Below are 23,989 nucleotides of genomic sequence, written 5' to 3' on the forward strand. Positions count from 1 at the left end.
TAATTTTAATGTTAGAATTTTAATCAATTGTTAAATACTTAAATCGCACTGCTAGAGCACCAACCCCAAATCAGACTTTTCCCTGCAGCCACTGTGGCCGGACCTGCCTGTCCCGCATTGGTCTTGTCAGCCACCAGCGAGCCTGCAGCAGACGTGGACTACTGCACCCTTCTTAAATCTTCGTTCGCCAAGTCAAGCCGAGAGAGAGAAATACTTTTGTTTTAAATATCACCGTATAATTTAATGTATTGATTCATGTTGTTAGCCGCCCTGAGCCTGCTTCGGCGGGGAGGGCGGGATATAAAGATAAAATGATGATGATGATTAAGTTGTACCCCACCTTTGTCCCCAAAGGGGATCCAAAGTGACATATAATTTCCCTCTCCTGCATTTCATGCTTAGGCTAAGAGAACGTGACCAGCCCAAGGTCACCCAACGAGTTCCCATGGCATGAGTAGGGATTTGAACTCTTAGATACTAATCTGACATTCTTAACTTGGGCTGTCAAGCTGCCGCTGGGGATGAGGGATCCCCAATTTGGGGGTCCCCAACCTGCCAACATGGAGCAGGCAGCCAGGGGAATCCCTGTCCTCAAAACGTCCCATCGTTGCGTAATGTGCCCTGTGCAATGATGTCACCCGGACAGGGCCGAATCTAGGGGAGAGCAGAAGGGGGTGCTTGCCCCTTCCAGCGGCACCATATTGGGTATGGAGTCCATTCTATTATATGGGCCCGTAAGATAGAATGGGCCCATGAGGGGGCATCATTTTTTAATTCCCCCCCCGCCCCATAAAAACATGTAGATCTGGTCCCGCACCCAGAAGTTATGTGATCATACAAGGCATATCACACCAAGGACACTCTAGGATTTGTGGTAAAACTCCATGGTACCATAGAGAGGAATCCCCCGCTGCAGTGGCGGAGGGACTTGGCAACCGTACTCTAAACCACTTCACCACGCTGGCTTTGCGCCTTCAAGAGTTCTGTAGGCCAACGGTCTTCCGCTTTTCCAAATCCAAGACCGACCGTGAACTGAGTCAACGGAGCAGGAAGAATGCACGGGAAGTCATGTGACACGAGAGCCATGGGACAGGAAGATGAGACCTATGACCTTAGCAGCGTCAATCCCAGACAGCAGACCAAGAGAGCTCGGGACGAACAGCCGATTCCTTAGCAAGGAATGAGTCTAGAAGCAAAGCCGTGCAGGAATCCTCTGTCCCACTAAGCGATGTCTCATTGATGTCTTCTGCTCCTATTAGTGAGCATGCAAAGAGGGACGGGAGGCCACACATCTACACGCTAGCAGCAGGTAGGGCTTTTTCTGTAACAGGAACTCCTTTGCATATTAGGCCTCACCCCCCTGATGTAGCCAATCCTCCTGGAGCTTACAGTAGGCCCTGTACTTAGAGCCCTGTAAGGAATTCTAGCAGGACCTCCTTTGCCTATTAGGCCACACACCCCAGATGTAGCCAATCCTCCTGGAGCTTCCAGGAGGCCCTGTACTGAGAGCCCTGTAAGGAATTCTAGCAGGACCTCCTTTGCCTATTAGGCCACACACCCCTGATGTAGCCAATCCTCCTGGAGCTTCCAGTAGGCCCTGTACGAAGAGCGCTGTAAGGAATTCTAGCAGGACCTCCTTTGCATATTAGGCCACACCCACCCCGATGTAGCCAATCCTCCTGGAGCTTCCAGTAGGCCCTGTACTTACGAGCCCTGTAAGGAATTCTAGCAGGATCTCCTTTGCATATTAGGCCACACACCCCTGATGTAGCCAATCCTCCTGGAGCTTCCAGGAGGCCCTGTACTAAGAGCCCTGTAAGCTCTTGGAGGATTGGCTACATCAGGGATGTGTGGCCTAATATGCAAAGGCGTTCCAGCTACAAAAAAAGCCCTGGGCCCTTCCAAAAACTCCCCCCAAAGACCTGGACGCAGAGGTTCCCAACCCAAGAGCTGAAAAGACCACTATTGTAGACCAAAGGAAGCAACCATGGACAAGATCTAATCTGGCATCGTTTGGACAATTCAACCATCCAAAGGACCTTGTCAGTCAACTGTGCAGATAAGGGAGACCCCACTGTCTCAACACCGCTGGGCTCAGTCACGTTTTTCAGAATTTGCATTCAACAAGGCGGACGTCAAGATTCCTTTGCTAAACCACTTCATTAATCCTGGGCTTCTCTTCAGCAGCGTCAGGGTCAACATTATTCCATAAGTATTCGCTCTGTTTGTGATGGAAACAGAAGGCGTACTATCTCATAAGTCTCCTGGGGGAATCCAGGTCATATTGATCTGTTTGAATAATTATAATATTGTTTTAACTTGCTGGACCCCACCCTGAGCCTTGCTAGAAATCCCATAATAAATACAGAAATAAAAATGGGTGACAAGCAGAGAAGGTTGGCTATTGCCTGCTTCTGCGTAGCGACATGACTTAGAAATGGGGTGGCCAAACTGTGGCTCGGGAGCTACATGTGGCTCTTTCACACATATTCTGCGGCTCTCAAAGCCCCCCACCACTCTGTCGGGACGGCTTCGAGAAGGCATTTGTCTCTTTAAATCACTCCTCCAAGCCAAGCTGGCCGGCAGCATGGAGAATGCATTTAAAGTTGTTTTCTTTCCACCTCTCCCTCCCTCCTCTCTCCCCCACCTATTTGCCTTCCTTCCTTCTTCCAGCTCTCAAACACCTGACGTTCATATCTTGTAGCTCTCAAACATTGGACGTTTATTCTATGTGGCTCTTACATTAAGCAAGTTTGGCCACCGCGACATAGAACTTTGTAATTCTTTTAACAATTGCCTACCTAGAGACTTAAAAGCCACATCTGACAAGATTAAGCCAGCCTGGGCCACCCAAATCAGGGCAAAGGATGTGCCGTTGACTTTGTTTTTTTGGTAGTTTTGTATTTGTGTGTGAGAATGTGTGTGTGTGCACCTGGAAGTCATGTTGACCTCTGGTGACTGACCGCTACTGGGGGCCTGGAGGATATTCAGGGAGGTGGCTGAATAAGCCTGATTCTGCCCCCTGTCTGGGTATTCCAAGAAGGTCCAAGTACCTGCCAGAGAGTCAGTTCTGCTTAGCTTCTGAGATCTGACAAGATTGGGCTTGAATTGGCTTTCCAGGTCAGGGCAAAGGATGTGCCGTGTCCAGCATCCTGTCTCACTCAGTGGCCAACCAGTTCCTGTGGAGGGCCAACAAGAGGGCATAAAGGCCAAGGACTTCATTGGAACATCAGAAGAGCCTTCTGGATCAGACCAGTGGTCTATCTAGTCCAGCATCTTGTCTCACACAGTGGCCAACCAGTTCCTCTGGAGGTCCAAAAGCAGGGCATAGAGGCTGAGGCCTTCATAAGTACATAAGAAAAGCCTTCTGGATCAGACCAGTGGTCCATCCAGTCCAGCATCTTGCCTGACAGTAGCCAACCAGTTCCTCAGGAACTAGGCCTATACAACAAGGTGTATAGGCCGAAACCTTCCCCTGATGTCATCTCCTGGTTCAGGAATTCAGAGGATTAGGGCCTCTGAATGTGGAGGTTCCCCTCAGCTACCACGGCTAGTAGCCATTAATAGGCTTATCCTCCATGAATCTATCTAATCTCCCTTTAAAGCTGTTTATTCCTATGGCCATCATAACATCCTCTGGGAGTGAACTCCACATTTTAATCACTCTGTATAATTTCCTTTTGTCCATCCGGAACTTACTGCCCCTAGATGTCCTCAAATACTAGTCTTTTGGGAGAGGGAGAAAAAGTTCTCCTCCTCAACTCTCTCCATTCCCTGCATAATTTTAAAAACCTCTATCACGCCCCCACCTTAGTCGTCTCTTTTCTAAATATTCCTGTAGCCATCTTATATTACCTCCCCACACAAGTACACCTCAGCAAGTCCCCAAACAGCCCCTCCATGGCTGTTTGGGGACTAGATAAGGTGCAAGGGGAGGACCAAAAATCCTGTGCTGTGGGCCCAATCGAGATTGAGCTCTTGTGGCATTTCAAAATGGCGGCGGCATCTTTGTGGTGGCCACATGGGGACTGCTATATCTAGTTTGGCCCTGAGTTAACAGGCTCAGATTGCAAGCTATAAGAATATAAGGGCAGCCAGGTTGGTGGTCCATCCAGTCCAACACACTGCCTCACACAGTGGTCCCTCAAGAAAAACCATCTGAGCAGAACTGCACTAGAGGAGGAAGCCTTTGCTGTCCCCCCCCCCCCCCAAATCTCTGGAAAACCTTCTACACCGCCCCCAACTGTACCCCTGAGGACCCAACGTTATGGGGGCAAACTGGGGGTCTGCTGTGGATAGGGAAGGATCAGTAAAAACCCTCTCTTTTCCTGCTCAAACGTTGCTCTGTCAGAGGAAGTGCCTTTATGCTGACTGCGTGACGTTTGGATCCGGCCCAGAGGCAATTTACCTCACAATCCCCTCCCTCTAAGTCCACTGATTTCAACAGATGTCGAAGGGCACTGGATCGCACAGTTTTTTTTTTCCCAGGCAGCGAAAAGAGGTCTTCATTCTAACAACCAAGAAGGGGGCCCGCTTTCGCCAGTACGTGTTGTTGATACATCGCAGAGTCCAGCACAGCCTGTTCTCTTCCATCTAAAAGCCAACTTTATTTTTTTCTAGAAGTACAAATGACTACCCTAGAGGTACTGGCAGTAATAACTGTTTACACGGGACGGGCCAAGCTGTTTACCTAGCAGCGGCGAAAACCCTGAACCCGAGGCGGAAAGCGAGGCTACCCAAGGCTGATCTGATTTTAACAAGAGCCTGGCCCCGTTTTGACTGGCGCTCAAGAGGCGAGCCCGGAGACATCGCCGTGCACAGAAGCAACCTTTAACGGTTTGATTGCATCCCTCGGTTTTGCAAGGAGTTGAAAAGCGGGGGAGGCAGGGGGGCATCTGCAGTGCCAGATCCGATCGCTCGCAGCCTTTCGCTTCCCTCTCTCCAGTCCTGCCCTTTTACCCACATCCGACCGGTGCCAAGGTTTGCCCCCGCCCAGGCTGGGGTGGTGATGCAACTCAACTGCTGTGTTTCGCTCAGCCGATCCAGTGCGGCCCTCCTTGAGTCACCGCAAGTGACCTGTGGCCTACATATCTGGGAAAGTGGCAGCTTTGCATGCTATTGCTGTGCAGCGGGAAAGCCTTTTGAAACAAAGGTTATTAGCTGAAGGCTGGGCGGCCCCTCTGTGGGGTTACAGGCCTTGTGTTTGTTGAGGGCACAAGTGAGGACTTTGGCTTAGACGCCCGTGTGGCACGCAGGGTGAAATGGCTGCAGCTTCCCTCCCCCCTTCATTTTTGCATACTCAATCCCAGGGCTTTTTATTTTGTAGCAGGAACTCCTTTGCATACTAGGCCACACACCCCTGATGTAGCCAATCCTCCAAGAGCTTACAGTAGGCCCTGTGAGAAGAGCCCTGTAAGGAATTCTAGCAGGACCTCCTTTGCATATTAGGCCACACCCCCTGATGTAGCCAATCCTCCAAGAGCTTACAGTAGGCCCTGTGAGAAGAGCCCTGTAAGGAATTCTAGCAGGACCTCCTTTGCATATTAGGCCACACACCCCTGATGTAGCCAATCCCCCAAGGGCTTACAGTAGGCTTTGTACTAAGATGCCTATAAGCTCTTGGAGGATTGGAAAGTGTGGTGTGGTGTAGTGGTTAACTGTGCGGACTGCTTGCAGGGGGGCGGGGAGAGCAGGATACAGGCCCATAGCTAATCAGAAGCCCATGGGGCCTGGCCTTCTGACAGTATTTTGGGGGCCCTCACCCCCATTTCAGGGCCGCACCCCTCATTTTGGTGTAGTGTTTAAGTGCATGGACTCTTATCTGGGAGAACCGGGTATGATTCTCCACTCCTCCACTTGCAGCTGCTGGAATGGCCTCGGGTCAGCCATAGCTCTGGCAGAGGTTGTCCTTGAAAGGGCAGCTGCTGTGAGACTCCTCTCAGCCCCACCCACTTCACAAAGTGTCTGTTGTGGGGGAGGAAGGAGATTGTGAGCTGCTCTGAGACTCTGAGATTCAGAGTGGCAGGCGAGATATAAATCCAATATCTTCTTCTTCCAAAGTGGTCATTTTGTCCAGGTGAACTGATCTTGTTTTGCCTGCTGAGCAGTTGTAATCAATGTTCCCTCTAAGCTGCAGAGTCTTGTGAGCAGAAATTCTGCTTTGTGAGCTCCTGGCATTCAAGTTGTGAGCTACTGCATAAATTATTGTGCTCTGGGGTCATCCTTCCTGAGCTTAATGATTCCATGATTCTGTTATTCAGACAACGATGAAGAAGTGAGCAGTGACTCATGAAAACTCTTGCCCTGCCACCAGCCTTGTAAATCTTGCTCTCTTCAGTTGCTATCGACAGACTTAACACGGCTATCCATCTTGATGTAGTGGTTTGGTGTAGGGGTTAAGTGTGCAGACTCTTATCTAGGAGAACCAGGTTTGATTCCCCACTCCTCCACTTGCAGCTGCTGGCATGGCCTTGGGTCAGCCATAGCTCTCGCAAGAGTTGTCCTTGAAAGGGCAGCTGTTGTGAGAGCCCCCTCAACCCCACCCACCTCACAGGGTGTCTGTTGCGGGGGAGGAAGGGAAGGAGATTGTAGGCCGCTCTGAGTCTCTGATTCAGAGAGCAGGGCGAGGTATAAATTTGCAGTCTTCTTCTTCTTCTTCTTCAGGGGTGTGGCCTAATATGCAAAGGAGTTCCTGCTACAAAAAAAGCCCTGCTCAGTCCTTTGCATGCGGTGCTGCTATTACCTCCGGTGCAAAAAATTATGCACAGCCACGTAGCATGATTTTCGCAATGGAGGTGGCTCCACGGTGGCAGTCTGAGGACATAAAAATGGAACAGGAGGGCGAAGCCTCTTCTCCCCCCGTATCCAGCTTGCAAACAGAAAAAGCCAGTGGGTATTTGGGAGGCACAAAACTCCTGTTGTGTGTTTGATACAAAGTCGTTCCCCCAATGAACATGGGCACTTGGCAATGAACATGGGTCTCCCAGACTAAACGCTCCCTGTGTAGTCTGGAGAGGGGGTGAATTTCCCATGCCAAAGCACAACCTAGACCTCTTGCTCCTTTTGGAGAGCCAGTTTGGTATAGTGGTGAAGTGCGCAGACTCTTATCTGGGAGAACCAGGTTTGATTCCCCACTCCTCCACTTGCAGCTGTTGGAATGGCCTTGGGTTAGCCACAGCTCTTGCAGAACTGTCCTTGAAAGGGCAGCTTCTGGGAGAACTCTCTCAGCTCCACCTACCTCATTGGGTGTCTGTTGTGGGGGAGGAAAATAAAGGAGATTGTAGGCTGCTATGAGACTCTGAGATTCAGAGTGAAGGGCGGGGTATAAATCCAATTTCTTCTTTTTCTTCTTCTTTTTCTTCTTCTCTTTGTCCCTGTATGGCCAGCTTGGTGTAGTGGTTAAGAGCAGTGGACTCTTAATCTGGAGAACCAAGTTTGATTCCCCTCTCCTTCTCCACATGCAGCCAGCTGGGTGACCTCGAGCCGGTCACAATCCTCTCAGAGCTCTCTCAGCCCCACCTGCCTCACAAAGTAGCTATTTGTGGGAAGAGGAAGGAAAAGGCGATTGTAAGCCACTTTGTAGCTCCTTAGAGTAGAGAAAGGAAAGGAAAAGGGAAAGGTCCCCTGTGCATGCACCAGTTGTTTCCGACTCTGGAGCGACATTGCTCTCACAACGTTTTCACAGCAGACTTTTTACGGGGTGGTTTGCCATTGCCTTCCCCAGTCATCTCCACTTTCCCCCCAGCAAGCTGGGGACTCATTTTACCCACCTCGGAAGAATGGAAGGCTGAGTCAACCTCGTGCCGGCTACCTGATAACCCAGCTTCCACTGGGGATCGAACTCAGGTTGTGAGCAGAGCTTAGGACTGCAGTACTGCAGCTTTACCACCCTGCACCACAGGGCTCAGAGTAGAGAAAAGTAGGGTATAAAAACCAATTTTTCTTCGAATCTGGAGAACCAGGTTTAATTCCCCACTCCTCCTCCACACGCTGGGTGACCTTGGGCCAGTCACAGTTCTGTCAGAACTCTCTCAGCCCAACCTACCTCACAGGGTGTCTGTTGTGGGGAGACGAAGGGAAAGGAGATTGTAAACTGCTCTGAGACTCCTTTGGGTAGAACAAAGTTGGAGTCCAGTAGCACCTTTAAGACCAACAAAGTTTTATTCAGAATGTAAGCTTTTGTGTGCTAGAAGCACACTTCCTCAGACAACAGTATGGGATGTAATTACCAGTCCTACACAGAGAGAGAGCGGGCAGTGAATTAGTATGCTAAACAGTGGAAATGTTTTTTAGCAGATTAAAAGAATCACAAGGTAGGGTCTGGTAATCGCCAGTTTGTGCTGAGTGGGCAGAAATAATAGCAGACGAGGGAGACAGACGCACTGTATACAATTATGGCTCAGGAGCACCTACATTTCCAGTTCTCCTGGCTGAAGGATGACTGTGAAAATTCTTTATGTGAGCTGATGGGCTCAGCATTAGGGTTGCCAATCCCCAGGTGGGGGCAGTGGATTCCCCGGTTTGGAGGCCCTCCCCCCGCTTCAGGGTCATCAGAAAGTAGTGAGGGGAGAGGGAAATGTCTGCTGGGCACTCTATTGTTCCCTATGGAGACAGATTCCCATAGGGTATAATGGAGAATTGATCTGCGGGTATGTGGGACTCGGGGGGGGGCGCTTTTTTTTAGGTAGAGGCACTACATTTGCAGCATAGCATCCAATCCCTCTCCTCAAAATGCCCCCCCAAGTTTCGAAAGGATTGGACCAGGGGGGATCCAATTCTATGAGCCCCCAAAAGAAGGTGCCTCTATCTTTCATTATTTCCAATGGAGGGAAGGCATTTAAATGCAATGGCCAGAACTCTTTTTGGAGTTCAATTATGCTTGTTGAAACCTTGCTCTTGGCTCCACCCCCAAAGTCTCCCGGCTGCACCCCAAAGTCTCCTGGCTCCACCCCCAAAGTCCCCAGCTATTTCTTGAATTGGACTTGGCAACCCTACTCAGTATGCACGCATGCCAACAGCCCAATTCCTGTAGCTGAGGTAAACAGTCAACAGGCGTCAAAGGTGTACACACCGCTGCGCAGGCAAAAAACAAGGGGGAAAGTTGCGCCAGAGGTGTGTCGGTGTGGGTTTCTGTCACAACTCAGTGCGCTGCTGATAAGCAAACGAACGCCTGCAGCTAACAGATCTGCACACGGCAGATATGGAGAACAGAACCGGCCTTGCACATGGGGGGAAGCCATCCCCGCCTCCTTTAGGGCACGTCCCGCCCAGCTCAGCTGCAAAACAGACCGTCTGCCTTGATATCTATGCTTTTGTGCTGCATTGGATAAAAAGCGATCGGAGTCACCGTACGTCGCTTTTGGGCTGTGTCTCCTCGACCCCAAGGGGGGATTGGATGGGGCAGTGGTGCCCCACACATTTGGCAGAAACAACTTCCTGCCGGGAGAAGTGGTGTTGTAGAGTGGTTAGAGCATCAGACTAAGATCCGGGAGAATCAGGTTCAATTCCCTACTTGAGCTTACAGGGCTCTTCTTACAGGGCCTACTGTAAGCTCTTGGAGGATTAGGCCACATCCCCCTGATGTAGCCTAATATGCAAAGGAGTTCCTGCTACAAAAAAAAAGCCCTGGACTAAGTAGAAGACAGTTCCACATGTTTCAGGGAGCCAGTTTGGTGTCGTGGTTAAGTGCACACTTATCTGGAAGAACCTGGTTTGATTCCGCACTTCTCCACTTGCAGCTGCTGGAACGGCCTTTGGTCAGCCATACTTCTCACAGAGCTGTCCTTGAAAGGGCAGCTTCTGGGAGAGCTCTTTCAGACCCACCCACCTCACAGGGTGTCTGTTGTGGGGGAGGAAGATAAAGGAGATTGTGAGCCGCTTTGAAACTCCGAGATTCGGAGTGGAGGGTGGGATATAAATTCAATATCACCTTCTTTTTCTTGTGTATTTGGCCTCTCCGTCCCATCTCACCCGATACCACCCCTCATTTCTGAGAAGGGTTTGCGGCAGTAGCTCACTCCACTTCTAGAGCAATGTCTGGGAGGACATTCGATAATCTCCAACCCCGCTTTGGCCTTCTAGAAAGGCCTGTAAGACAGGGCTGTTTTTTTCAGAAAAGGCCTCCAGATGCTGTTCATCCGAGCATCGCAATACACCCCGGTGAGACAATATTTGTGTGAGGTATGGAGATGCGGTTGAGACAATATTTGTGTGAGGTATGGAAATGTGGTTGAGACAATATTTGTGTGAGGTATGGAGATGCGGTTGAGGTGTAATTTGTTTCAATCGAGGCGGGTTTCATACAGGATCTTATCTGTGGAGTGTTTTCTACTTCTTATCAAGTGCTGCTCTCAGCCTTCGGGTAGAGGAATTTACATGAGACTTTTATATGGGACAGATTAAAAAAAACTTTTATATGGGACAGGTTTAAACAACAACCACCGAAGAAGCAACAACACAACAGCTTCCAAATGTCTGAACATTTGGGCCTTGCTTCTGAACAGGCCCGAGCTTTTGGTGTAGTGGTGAAGTGTGCGGACTCTTATCTGGGAGAACCGGGTTCGATTCCCCACTCCTCCACTTGCAGCTGCTGGAATGGCCTTGGGTCAGCCACAGCTCTTGCAGAGGTTGTCCTTGAAAGGGCAGCTGCTGTGAGAGCCCTCTCAGCCCCACCCAGCTCACAGTAGCAACACTCCCTCTAAGCTGTGGAGTTTTTGCGAGCAAAAATTCCACTTTGTGAGCGACTTGCATGAAAGTTGTAAGCTACTGCATAAATTAGTTTGCTCTGGGGCCATTTTTCCTGAGCTAAGACAAAAATGTGTGGGTCGGAAGCGAAAAAAACTGTGAGCTAGCTCACACTAACTCAGCTTAGAGGGAACACTGCTCACAGGGTGTCTGTTGTGGGGGGAGAAGATATAGGAGATTGTAAGCCGCTCCGAGTCTGATTCAGAGAGAAGGGCGGGGTATAAATCTGCAGTCGTCGTCGTCTTCTTTTGCAAAACCACAGCCGCAGGTTGTCAGGGGCACACGTCAGGGTGGCACAGGCCTCCCCCGTCGCCAGTAGCTGGGAGCCGTGTTCCCTCGGAGCTGAGTTAGTGTGAGCCAGCTCACATTTTTTGAGCTTCCAGCTCACACCTTTTTGTCTTTGCTCAGGGAAAATGGCCCCAGAGCATACTAATTTATGTAGCAGCTCACAGCTTTTAAAGCCAGTAGCTCACAAAGTAGAATTGTTGCTCACAAGACTCGACGGCTTAGAGGAAGCATTGGCTGGGGAGTGAGCAGAACGTCTTGGAATGGATACGGATCAGGGTTGCCGTTTGTCCCCTGGGGAAGAGGGAACTCCTGCAGCCCTCGCTCTAGCAAGGAGGGGGGGAATGCAGGCACTGAAATGATGACCGTGAGGATGTTTCTAGCCACAAAGCCAAAAGTGCCATCACTGTGTCTTGGGATGCCTGGAGGATGCCCCCAACTCTGAGGTTTTGAGCATAAAGTTCAACGAAAATTGTAGAGCATCCCTCAAGGCAGTGACACTGTATCACAGGATGCTCTAGGATTCTCCAAAACCATTTCTTTACCATGGAGTTCCAGGGAAATCCAAAAAACATCCCAAAATGTGGCAATGTGGCTTCACTGGATGCTCTAGGATTGCCCAAAACTATGGTTTTTACCACTGAGTTCTGAGGAAATCCGGAGGGAGGGAGGGAGGGAGGGAGGGTGGAAGGAAGGAAGGAAGGAAGGAAGGGAGGGAGGGAGGGGAGGAGGGAAGGGAGAAGGGAAGGGAGGGAGGAAGGAAGGGAGGGAGGGGAGGGAGGGAGGAGGGAAGGGAGGAGGGAAGGGAGGAGGGAAGGAAGAAGGAAGGGAGGGAGGGAGGGAAGGGAGAAGGGAAGGGAGAAGGGAGGGGAGGGAGGGAGGGGAGGGAGGGAAGGGAGGGGGGAAGGAAGGAAGGAAGGAAGGAAGGGAGGGAAGGGAGGAGGGAAGGGGAGGGAGGAAGGAAGATGTGTGGAGGAGGAAGGGACCTCGACACCTGGATTTTTGGCACTATGTGACACAAAGTGTCGGACTGGATGGGCCATTGGCCTGATCCAACATGGCTTCTCTTATGTTCTTATAAGAGAGGTGGGAAGAAAGCAACTTTAACTTTAAATTCATTCTGCAAGCTGCCAGTTGGCTTGGAGAAGTGATTTAAAGAGACAAATTTCTTCTTCAAGCCAGCCGAGGGGGCAGTGGGGGCTGCGAGAGCCACACAATATGTGTGAAAGAGCCACGCGTGGCTCCCGAGATGCCGTTTGGCCACCCCTGGTCTAACCCTTTGAAAATCATAATTTTAAAAAAGGAACGGGATGCCGTGACTACTAATCACTGTGGTCAGAGAAAGACAAAAGGTCCGGCCCATATGATAATAATTTTGTGCCATCTTTCAAAGCAAGAGATGGGCAGAGGCAGTTTGCCGTTGCCTGCCTCTGCGTAGCAACCCTGGGCTTCCTCGGTGGACTTCCTCCCATCCAAACACTACCCAGGGCTGACCCTGCCTTGCTTCCAAGATCGGGCTGGGCTGGGCTGTTCAGGGCTGCGATCTGGTCCCGTGTGGAAGCGGCCAGTTCTTTGTGGCATGGAGATAAAACAATCTCGCCCGCTAAATAGCATCCATGAGGCCTCTGTCAAAGGGATAAGCCCAGGGCTTTTTTTGTAGCTGGAGCTCCTTTGCATATTAGGCCACACCCTCCTGGTGTAGCCAATCCTCCTGGAGCGTACAGGGCTCTTCCTACAGAGCCCCGACATTTTCCAGTTTGCAGGCACTGTCAGAATCCCGACACAGGGTGGTGGGCACAGCCACAAAAATGACTGCTGTGGGAGGCGGGGCCAGTCACAAAAATGGCTGCCATAGGAGGCGGGGTTGTAAGCTCCAGGAGGATTGGCTGCATCAGGGGTGTGTGGCCTAATAGGCAAAGGAGTTCCTGCTAATAAAAAAGCCCTGGAGAAGGCACTGCTGGCCAGGCCTCTTGGCAAAGCCTAGTTGTGACAATGGAATGAGATCGCTTAGGTCCCTCCCACTGTTGCCCCCAAGCACCAAGAAGACAGAGCCTCCCTTCCCCTGACAGAGTGTTCCATCTCCACCTTGTAGCTAATAGCCACTGGTGGACCTCTGCTCCACATGTTTATCCAATCCCCTCTTGAAGCTGTCTGAAGTTATAGCCGCTGCCTTCCTGAGGCAGTGAATCTCACGCGTTCACTCCTCTTTGGGTGAAGAAGGACTTCCTTTGACCCATAGCACCTCATTTTATCTGTTCTAAAGGATCCTTTTAAGCGGAGATGCTGAGGACTGAACCAGGAACCTTCTGCACGCAAAGCAGAAGCCCTTCCCGTGAGCCACAGCTCCACCGCTATTTCCTTACGCAGTGTGGGCAAAGGGCTTTCTTTTACAAGAAGGGAGGAAGTGAGTGAAGGGGAGAACTTCTCTGCTGAGTATAGCCTTTCCCCTTCCTGTCTCGGTTACTTTTCTGAAGGTTTGGTGTGACCAGAGGCACCGGACACAGAGCAAAAGTTGAACTGTGTCGCTCACAGCCTATGACCTCAATTGCACCAGGCAGTGAATTCAGCACCACCCCAGGTCTACTTATTGGGGGAAGATGATGATATTGGATTTATATCCCGCCCTATACTCTGAGTCTCAGAGCAGCTTACAATCTCCTTTACCTTCCCCCCCACCAACAGACACCCTGTGAGGCAGGTGGGGCTGAGAGGGCTCTCCCAGAAGCTGCCCTTTCAAGGACAACTCCTACGAGAGCTCTGGCTGACCCAAGGCCATTCCAGCAGGTGCAAGTGGAGGAGTGGGGAATCAAACCCTGTGAGGTGGGTGGGGCTGAGAGAGCTCTGACAGAAGCTGCCCTTTCAAGGACAACTCCTACGAGAGCTATGGCTAACCCAAGGCCGTTCCAGCAGGTGCAAGCGGAGAAGTGGGGAATCAAACCCGGTTCTCCCAAATAAGGGTCTGCACACTTCACCACTACACCAAACTGGGAGGGGGAGGTTGTTTGATGTGCATTTGTTTGCTGATGTTTTTTTTTTCTTGCAGGCCACTTTGGGTCCTGCTTGAAGAAAAGCAGGATATAAAAATGGGACCATCTCCTTCCATATGTCCCTGGGTGCCAACTATGGCAATTCGGCAGCGAGCTGTTAAGTTATCCCACCCCCTGGGGGGCCCCTGTATTGTCTTCCAGAGTCAGGGCTGCTAGCTCAATATGTAGACTCATTCTCTGCGCAGGCAAGAAAATGATTTTCAGCACTATGTCTATGTTTTAATGAGGCATCCTTTCAAGCAAATCTTCTGCAGAAATGCTGAAGACCTATCAGACAGGAAGAAGAAGAAGAAGAAGAAGAAGAAGAAGAAGAAGAAGAAGAAGAAGAAGAAGAAATTGGATTTATATCCCACCCTACACTCAGAGCAGCTTACAATCTCCTTTACCTTCCCCCCTGCCCAGTGTAAGTTTCTTGGAACATTTATTTACTCAGTATCCAGCTTCTGTGACTTGACATAGCACTGCTATATTAAAGAAGAAGACCACCACCGCAGATTTATACCCCACCTTTTTCTCTGAACCAGAGTCTCAAAGCGGTTTACAATCTCCTATATCTCCTTCCCCCACAACAGACACCCTGTGAGGTAGGTGGGGCTGAGAGGACTCTCACAGCAGCTGCCTTTTCAAGGACAGCTCTGTGAGAGTTATGGCTGACCCAAGGCCATTCCAGCAGCTGCAAGCGGAGGAGTGGGGAATCAAACCTGGTTCTCCCAGATAAGAGTCCGTGCACTTAAGCACTACACCAAACTGGCGCCCTCCCTGCAGAAATTCTTTGCAAAATAACAATGCCTGCAAAAGTTGGGCAGGCATAACCCATAACCTCACTCCCCGATGTTTTGTAGCTGGCCCCGCCTCCTATGGCAGCCATTTTTGTGGCTGCGCCCACCACCTTGTAGCAGGATTCTGAAAGTGCCTGCCAACTGTAAAACACTGGGGACCTTTGCACCATACCACGGTTTCAAGCAGGGCTCAATACACAGCTGGTATTTCCTCTGTCTTTGACTTTATAGGTCACAAGTTACTGCGGCAACATATCTTTCTGCCAAAGGTCAAGAGCTACAAGCATGCGTGCAAATGCTGCGGCTTTCAGAAACACTTGGGAAGCTTCTGGCATGTGCTTGCAGGCATTTCCTCCAACAATAACTTCTTTGTTTTCCTTTGTCAGTGATTTAATTTTTTTTAAAAAAAACACCCAAATAGCAGGGGTGGCCAACGGTAGCTCTCCAGATGTTTTTTGCCTACAACTCCCATCAGCCCCAGCCGATATGGCCAATGGCTGGGGCTGATGGGAGTTGTAGGCAAAAAACATCTGGAGAGCTACCGTTGGCCACCCCTGCCATATAGCACTTTATAGTTATTTATTCTCTAGAAAGGGATAAGCCTCGTTTCCCTTGTTAGTTACTTCCCGTTTTAACTGCTTTGGACAGTATGCTTTTAAGAACTGGGGAAAGGGTGTTTTTTTTCCCCGCCATGGTTTGCAGCGGTTGTAATACACATTCCATCTGCTGGAGCTTTTGACTAACACAGCAATTGAGAATCCGGAACTAAAGGAGAGGGCAGGCCGGCACGGAGAGGTATTAGGTTTCTGAAATTGCACAGTGAACAAAATAACATTGGCGCAGCGATTCCATTTCAGGGGCATGGCCAAAAGCGGAGACCCTGTGCTCGCTTAACATGGAAGGAGGCCCTGCTGGAGACAGAGGGACTTCGAGGAAAGGCTGTGGCTCAGGGGTAGAGCCACTGCTTGGCACGCAGAGGGTCCCAGGTTCGATCCCCACCACCTCCAGTTAAAGGGGAACAGGGCAGTCGGTGACCACCGAATCATAGAGTTGGAAGGGACCTCCAGGGTCACCTAGTTTCTGTCTCAACAGTTCCCAGCTCAATATTAAGAAGAGTTTCCGGCTCAACATTAGGAAGAACTTCCTGACCATTAGAGTGATTCCTCAGTGGAACAGGCTTCCTTGGGAGGTGGTGGGCTCTCCTTCCTTGGAGGTTTTTAAACAGAGGCTAGATGGCCATCTGACAGCAATGCGGATCCTGTGAATTTAGGGGGAGGTATTTGTGAGTTTAGAGCGGTTCCTCAGTGGAACAGGCTTCCTCAGGAGGTGGTGGGCTCTCCTTCCTTGGAGGTTTTTAAACAGAGGCTAGAGGGCCATCTGACAGCAATGAAGATCCTGTGAATTTAGGGGGAGGTGTTTGTGAGTTTAGAGCGGTTCCTCAGTGGAACAGGCTTCCTCAGGAGGTGATGGGCTCTCCTTCCTTGGAGGTTTTCAAACAGAGGCTAGATGGCCATCTGACAGCAATGAGGATCCTGTGAATTTAGGGGGAGGTGTTTATGAGTTTAGAGTGGTTCCTCAGTGGAACAGGCTTCCTCGGGAGGTGGTGGGCTCTCCTTCCTTGGAGGTTTTTAAACAGAGGCTAGTTGGCCATCTGACAGCAATGACGATCCTGTGAATTTAGGGGGAGGTGTTTGTGAGTTTCCTGCATTGTGGAGGAGGTTGGACTAGATGGTCCTGGAGGTCCCTTCCAACTCTATGGTTCCAGGGCTTTTTTTGGTAGAAAAAGCCCAGAAGGAACTCATTTGCATATTAGGCCACACCCCCTGACACCAAGCCTGCGTTCCTGCTTTCTAAAAAGCCCTGAACGATTCTATGCTTCTAGTCCAACCCCCTGCACGATGCAGGAAACTCACAAACACCTCCCCACACACATGCCCAGTGACCCCTGACCTATGTCCAGAAGATGGCAAAAAATAAAAAAGGTGGCATGATGTGGGGAAACGACGTGGAAGCCCCTCTGCCTGAGACCCTGGAGATTTGCTGCCCCTCTGAGCAGACCTCGATGGGCCAAGGGTCAGATTCTGTATAAGGCAGCTTCGTGTCCCCATTCTACCCAAACGAGCGCAGAACTGGGCCTGCCCAAGAGCGTCGGTTCACGTATTCCCCCCCCCAGTAATTCCCCTGATGTAGGACTGCTCCCCAACAGGAAGGGCCGGCACGTGGGAGTAGGCCAAGTAGGTGGCCGCCCAGCTCTAAGCGCGCGCACTGCTCTCTGGACCTCACTGAGGCTTGTGAAGCTGCTGGCGCACTGGAGTGCCTCTCCCTCTTCCCGGCCCCCTCTGAAGAGGGAGAGAGCCGGCCTGAGTATTCACGCGGCATGGCGGGCGGCCTGATGACGTCACTTCCGGTGACCTCATCGAGCCGCCCACACTTTGCGTGTGCGAGGCGAAGATTAAAGCGGGGGCCGGTGCAGGGTACGGCGTGGAGCGCCAGAAACCCGAGCACCGGGCCTGCCAACAGGGGCGGCTTCTGCATGGCAAAGGCTCTCTGTTTTATATTTCGCAACCACAAATGCATGGCCGAGGCAGCTTCCTTAGGGACGAGCCAGTGCTCTTCTGACATGCCCAGGGTAATGCGAACTGACACTCTGGAGTCAGGAAAGAATTTCCCTCCAGGCCAATTAGAGGTTTTCTGCCTTCCTATGGGCATACACCAAGGGTCATGGGGGGGGGGGGGGTAGTGGTGAATCTCCTGCATTGTGCAGGGGGTTGGACTAGATGACGCCAGAGGTCCATGCCAGCCAGGCCCGGTGTTAGGGGTGCCTGTGCTTCGTAGGCCGGAGGTCCACCAGCCGGGCCAGCACTTCAAAAGCCCTCCCACTGTTGCCCTCCCGAGCACCAAGAATACAGAGCATCACTGCCCCTGACAGAGACTTCCATCTATACCTTGTGACTAATAGCCACTGATGGACATAAGAACATAAGAGGAGCCATGTTGGATCAGGCCAGTGGCCCATCCAGTCCAACACTCTGTGTCACACATAAGAACATAAGAGGAGCCATGTTGGATCAGGCCAGTGGCCCATCCAGTCCAACACTCTGTGTCACACATAAGAGAAGCCATGTTGGATCAGGCCAGTGGCCCATCCAGTCCAACACTCTGTGTCACACATAAGAACATAAGAGAAGCCATGTTGGATCAGGCCAATGGCCCATCCAGTCCAACACTCTGGGTCACACTTAAGAACATAAGAGGAGCCATGTTGGATCAGGCCAGTGGCCCATCCAGTCCAACACTCTGTGTCACACATAAGAACATAAGAGAAGCCATGTTGGATCAGGCCAATGGCCCATCCAGTCCAACACTCTGGGTCACACTTAAGAACATAAGAGGAGCCATGTTGGATCAGGCCAGTGGCCCATCCAGTCCAACACTCTGTGTCACACATAAGAACATAAGAGAAGCCATGTTGGATCAGGCCAGTGGCCCATCCAGTCCAATACTCTGTGTCACACATAAGAACATAAGAGAAGCCATGTTGGATCAGGCCAGTGGCCCATCCAGTCCAACACTCTGTGTCACACATAAGAACATAAGAGGAGCCATGTTGGATCAGGCCAATGGCCCATCCAGTCCAACACTCTGGGTCACACTTAAGAACATAAGAGGAGCCATGTTGGATCAGGCCAGTGGCCCATCCAGTCCAGCACTCTGTGTCAGACATAAGAACATAAGAGAAGCCATGTTGGATCAGGCCAGTGGCCCATCCAGTCCAACACTCTGTGTCACACAGAAGAACATAAGAGGAGCCATGTTGGATCAGGCCAGTGGCCCATCCAGTCCAACACTCTGTGTCACACATAAGAACATAAGAGGAGCCATGTTGGATCAGGCCAGTGGCCCATCCAGTCCAACACTCTGTGTCACACATAAGAACATAAGATAAGCCATGTTGGATCAGGCCAGTGGCCCATCCAGTCCAACACTGCGTCACACAGTGGCTAAAACCCAGGTGCCATCAGGAGGTCCATCAGTGGGGCCAGGACTACTAGAAGCCCTCCCACTGTTGCCGCCCTCCCCCCAGCACCAAGAATTCAGAATATCACTGCTCCAGACATAAGAATGTAAGTGGAGCAATGTGGAATCAGGCCAGTGGTCCATCTGCTGTTACATAGTGGGCAAAAACCCAGATGCCATCAGGAGGTCCACCAATGAGGCCAGGACACTAGAAGCCCTCCCACTGTTGCCCCCCCAGCACCAAGAATACAGAGCATCACTGCCCCTCACAGAGACTTCCATCTATACCTTGTGACTAATAGCCAGTGATGGACATAACAACATAAGAGAAGCCATGTTGGATCAGGCCAGTGGCCCATCCAGTCCAACACTGCGTCACACAGTGGCCAAAAAAACCCCAAGTGCCATCAGGAGGTCCATCCGTGGGGCCAGAACTTCAGAAGCCCTCCCACTATGGCCTTCCAAGAATACAGAGCATCACTGCCACAGACAGAGAGTTCCAACAATACGCTGTGGCTAAGAGCCACTGATGGACCTCTGCTCACCTGCTGAAAAGGTTCAAGGACCCCAATCTAGATGGTGTGACCACGTGTTTGAACTGTGCTCTTCCCCCAAAGATCAGAACAAAGTAGGTTTGGGAAAGAGCATAAGGCATGGGACAACTGGAGCACAATGGTGCTCCGTTAGGCTCAGGATGGACAATTAAAATGTGGAATTTGCTTCCAGAGGAGGTAGTGATGGCCAGAGGAATAAGCAGCTTTAAAGGGGGATTAGATAGATTCATGGAGGATACCAGAGCTTTTTTTGTAGCAGGAACTCCTTTGCATATTAGGGCATGCCCCCCTGATGTAGCCAATCCTCCAAGAGCTTACAGGGTTCTTCTTACAGGGCCTGCTGTAAACTCCTGGAGGACTGGCGACATCAGGGAGGTGTGGCCTAATAAGCAAAAGAGTTCCTGCTACAGAAAAAGCCCTGTAGTCGTGGTGACTGAGGGGAACCTCCAGGTTCAGAGGCACTAAGCCCAGAGCCAGGAGGCAACATCAGGGGAAGGCCTCAGCCTATCTGCTCTGTTGTTGGCCCTCCAGAGGAACTGGTTGGCCACCGTGTGAGGCAGGATGCTGGACTAGATGGACCACTGGTCTGATCAAGTGGTCTTACGTTCTTACGATGCCATGCGGATGCCCCAATTAAAATAAAACAATGCATTTTGGAAGTCAGAGTGGGCAACAAAACTTTGGTGCGGAAGCTAGGTATGTGGGCATGAGAGGCAGGGCCTTCTTGGTGCTGGCACTGACGCTTTGGAAACTCCTCTCCACATAGGTTGGCCTGGCAGTGTACAAGTTTTCCTTTAGACACAAGGGGTAAAACATTTTCACCTCCTCCGCCCACTTGGATTCTTTGCAGTTGCTTTAGCAACCACACCCTCTCTGTTTTCAAGTTGTGGTTTTCAGAGTCTCATTTGTTATATCAAGATCCTACTGCATTGCCCTGGGATGCATTTCTAATTGTCACCGTCTTATCTTTGATGTTTTATTAATGCTACGATGTTGTTTCTGATCCGCATACCAAAGATGCACGCGGGAGATACTGCAATTTGCCTTTGCCAATGTGATTTTATTTATTTATTTATTATTACATTCCGCTTATATCCCGCCCTCTTCGCAAGTGGACTCAGGGCGGCTCACAACATCACGTCAATACAATTAAACCAATAAAACATATAAAACCATAATTTACATATTTCAATTTTTAAAAACCATTCTATGGTGCTGCATCAGTACAGTATAGGCGGCATTGAGTTCTCGAACGGCGATCACCAGCTTTCTATGTGATGTCCGGGGGCAGCCCTCTTTCAATTAAACATCGAAAGCCTGCTTAAACAATTCGGTCTTACAGGCCCTGCGGAACGCAGACAAATCCTGCAGGGCCCTAATGGCTTCCGGAAGGGTGTTCCAAAGTTCTGGTGCTGCCACCGAAAAAGCCCTGGATCTTGTTACGCATAACCTGGCTTCTTTTGGCCCGGGGGCGGACAGTAGGTTTTTTGCCCCTGAACGCAGTGCTCTCTGGGGGATATATGGGGAAAGGCGGTCCCGTAGATAGACAGGCCCCTGACCATAGAGGGCTTTAAAGGTTAATACCGACACCTTGAAGCGAACTTGGAACACAACAGGCAGCCAGTGCAGCTCTCTCAGCACTGGCTGAATGTGCTCCCATCGCGGCAGCCTCATTAACAGCCGTGCCGCAGCGTTCTGCACTAGCTGTAAAGGTTGCCTCCCTGTCCCATATGATGTTAGTGGATAGAGATGGAAGAACTGCACTGGCTGTAACCAAATATCTCTCTGCGATATTTTCCTTAAAGAAATAAAGATTCCTTATCTGCTGCTCAAGATGAGGGAGGGAGGGAAGGAAGGAAGGAAGGAAGGAAGGAAGGAAGGAAGGAAGGAAGGAAGGAAGGAAGGAAGGAAGGAAGGGAGGGAGGAAGGAAGGAAGGAAGGAAGGAAGGAAGGAAGGAAGGAAGGAAGGAAGGAAGGGAGGGAGGGAGGGAGGGAGGAAGGGAGGGAGGAAGGGAGGGAGGGAGGGAGGAAGGAAGGTAGGGAGGGAGGGAGGGAAGAGGAAGGAAGGAAGGAAGGAAGGAAGGAAGGGAGGGAGGGAGGGAGGAGGAAGGAAGGAAGGAAGGGAAGGAGGGAGGAGGAAGGAAGGGAGGGAGGAGGGAGGGAGGAGGAAGGAAGGGAGGGAGGGAGGACGAAGGGAGGGAGTGAGGAGGAAGGAGGGAGGGAAGAGGAAGGGAGGGAGGGAGGGGAGGAGGGAGGGAGGAAGGGAGGGAGGGAAGGCAAGCTTTTAGTTGGAGAGGGAGGGAAAGGACAAGCAAGGAGGTAGGCCAACAGCAAAATACCATCAGTTTGCAATTCACTTAACAGCCCTGCAAGGGAGGTGTGGATGAGGTGAAAAATGAAGTAAAGGAGACAGGGCACAAGCTGTTTTCACCCATTTGGGGTGAAAGGTAAATGGGGTGGGTGAGGGAGGGAGGGACAATCAGACTGACAGCCAGATAGGCAAATAGTTTCAGGCAAGCAGCCCTGTCAGTCTGAAACAGCAGTACAAACTTTTAATCCAGCGGCACTTTTAAGACCAACAGAAGTTTAATTCTGGGTAGAAGCTGTCCTCTGCACAGCACACTGCATCTGATGAAGTGTGCATGCACCAAAAGCTTATATTCAGACTTGCAAGATTCCCCCCACACACCCCCTCTAAAGAAGCTGAGCACTGGGTTTCCCTCCTTTCCCCAGGCCCAGCCCCCTTTGCAAGACCCCCCCCTAGGCTAAAGAGACCCTCCCACACACACTCTCTCTAAAGAGGCTGAGCGCTAGGTTTCCCTCCTTTCCCTAGGGCCATCCCCTTTGCAAGAAAGACCTCCCCCCCCCCATCTCAAGAGGCTGAGTTTCCAACCTTGTAATGCTGACTTGCAAGGAAACAATGTTCCCTCTAAGCTGCAGAGTCTTGTGCAGTGTTCCCTCTAAGCTGAGTTAGCGTGAGCTAGTTCACGGATTTTTAGTCCCCAGCTCACACATTTTTGTCTTAGCTCAGGAAAAATGGCCCCAGAGCACAATAATTTATGCAGCAGCTCACAACTTTAAGGCCAGTAACTCACAATTTTAATATCAGCAGCTCACAAAGTAGAATTTCTGCTCACAAGACTCTGCAGCTTAGAGGGACCATTGGTCTTGTGAGCAAAAATTCTTCTTGGTGAGCTCGTAGCAATAAAGTGGTGAGCTCCTGCATCCATGAGTGTGCTCTGGGGTCATCCTTCCTGAGCTAAGACAAAAAGCTGTGAGCTGGAGGCTAAAAATCTGTGCGCTAGCTCACACTAACTCAGCTTTGAGAGAACCCTGCTCTGGGGTCATCCTTCCTGAGTGAAGACAAAAAGGTGTGAGCTGGAGGCTAAAAATCTGTGAGCTCGCTCACGCCAGCTCAGCTTAGAGGGGACACTGCAAGGCAATCTAAACTTAAAGGTAAAAAAAAAGGCAGCCCCCTGTGCAAGCACCAGTCGTTTTCAACTCTGGGATGACATCGCATCGTGACGTTTTCACGGCAGACTTTTTACAGGTTAGGGTTTGTAGAATCTTCCGGGCTCAAGTGCCGTGTTCTACTGGAGAAAGGTTTTCTTCCAGACGTTGGTTTTCTTTCAACCTTTCTCCAGTAGAACACGGCACTTGAGCCCGAAAGATTCTACAAACCCTAATGATGATGCCAGCCGTGAAAACCTGAAATCTTTTTTACAGGTTGGTTTGCCACTGCCTTCTCCAGTCATCTACACTCCCCCCCCTCCCCCCAGCAAGCTGGGGACTCATTGTACCGACCTCGGAAGGATGGAAGGCTGAGTCAACCTCGAGCCGGCTACCTGAAAACCCAGCTTCCACCGGGGATCGAGCTCAGGTCGTGAGCGGAGCGCTTAGGACTGCAGTACTGCAGCTTTCCCGCTCTGCGCCACGGAGCTCTTAATCTAGACTTGGGAGCTTGCAAAAGGGGAGCTCCGGGGAAGAGTCCGCCCCGCCACCCCCCACCCCCCTCGCCGCAGCAGGCGCTGCCACGTCGCACACGCGGGGCCGGGGATGGGGAGGGGGGCGCCCTCGCTGGCTCACCGGGCTTCTTGCCGCGCCGTTCCAGCCACCGCAGGGTGAGGTCGCCGTCGGTGCGCATCGCGAAGCGCACGAGCAGGTAGAGGACGAAGGCCGCCAGGGTCGCCTTGGCCACGCAGGGCCAGCAGACGGCCGAGAGCACGGCCACCAGGTAGTCCGCCATGGTCAGCCCGCCAGCAGCAGCAGCAGCAGCGGAGCGACGTCTCCCCGCCGGCCACTTTATCAGCGCCCTTCTCTCCGGGCACGCCCCGCCTGGGGAGGAGGAGTTTGGGCTCCGGCCTGGCTCTTCTATCCGGCGGCGCCCAGCCTTGGCTTGCCAATCCCCAGGGCGGGCTCTGGCACTAGGCGACGGCCTAGGGCGCCGGCCTTCGGAGGGCACAGCATGGGGTGTCCCCCATGTGGGAAGGAAAGGTCCCCTGTGCAAGCACCAGACGATTCCGATTCTGGGGTGACGTTGCTTTCGTAACGTTTTCACAGCAGA

The 23,989-nt window shown here is 51.3% G+C and overlaps 1 protein-coding gene across 1 annotated transcript in view; it reads right to left on the reverse strand.

Moving 5' to 3' along the window:
• DHRS7 (dehydrogenase/reductase 7) overlaps positions 1-23,745 on the reverse strand; it is a 69,143-nt gene extending 45,398 nt beyond the window's left edge. The window contains exon 1 of the mRNA XM_060262028.1: positions 23,512-23,745. Within this exon, the coding sequence (XP_060118011.1) occupies positions 23,512-23,671 (160 nt within the window). The 5' untranslated portion in view covers positions 23,672-23,745. The remainder of the gene's footprint in view (positions 1-23,511) is intronic.
• Between the last annotated feature and the right edge of the window lie 244 nt (positions 23,746-23,989).

The sequence above is a fragment of the Heteronotia binoei genome, chromosome 21, assembly GCF_032191835.1.
Source record: "Heteronotia binoei isolate CCM8104 ecotype False Entrance Well chromosome 21, APGP_CSIRO_Hbin_v1, whole genome shotgun sequence".
Taxonomy (NCBI): Eukaryota; Metazoa; Chordata; class Lepidosauria; order Squamata; family Gekkonidae; genus Heteronotia; species Heteronotia binoei.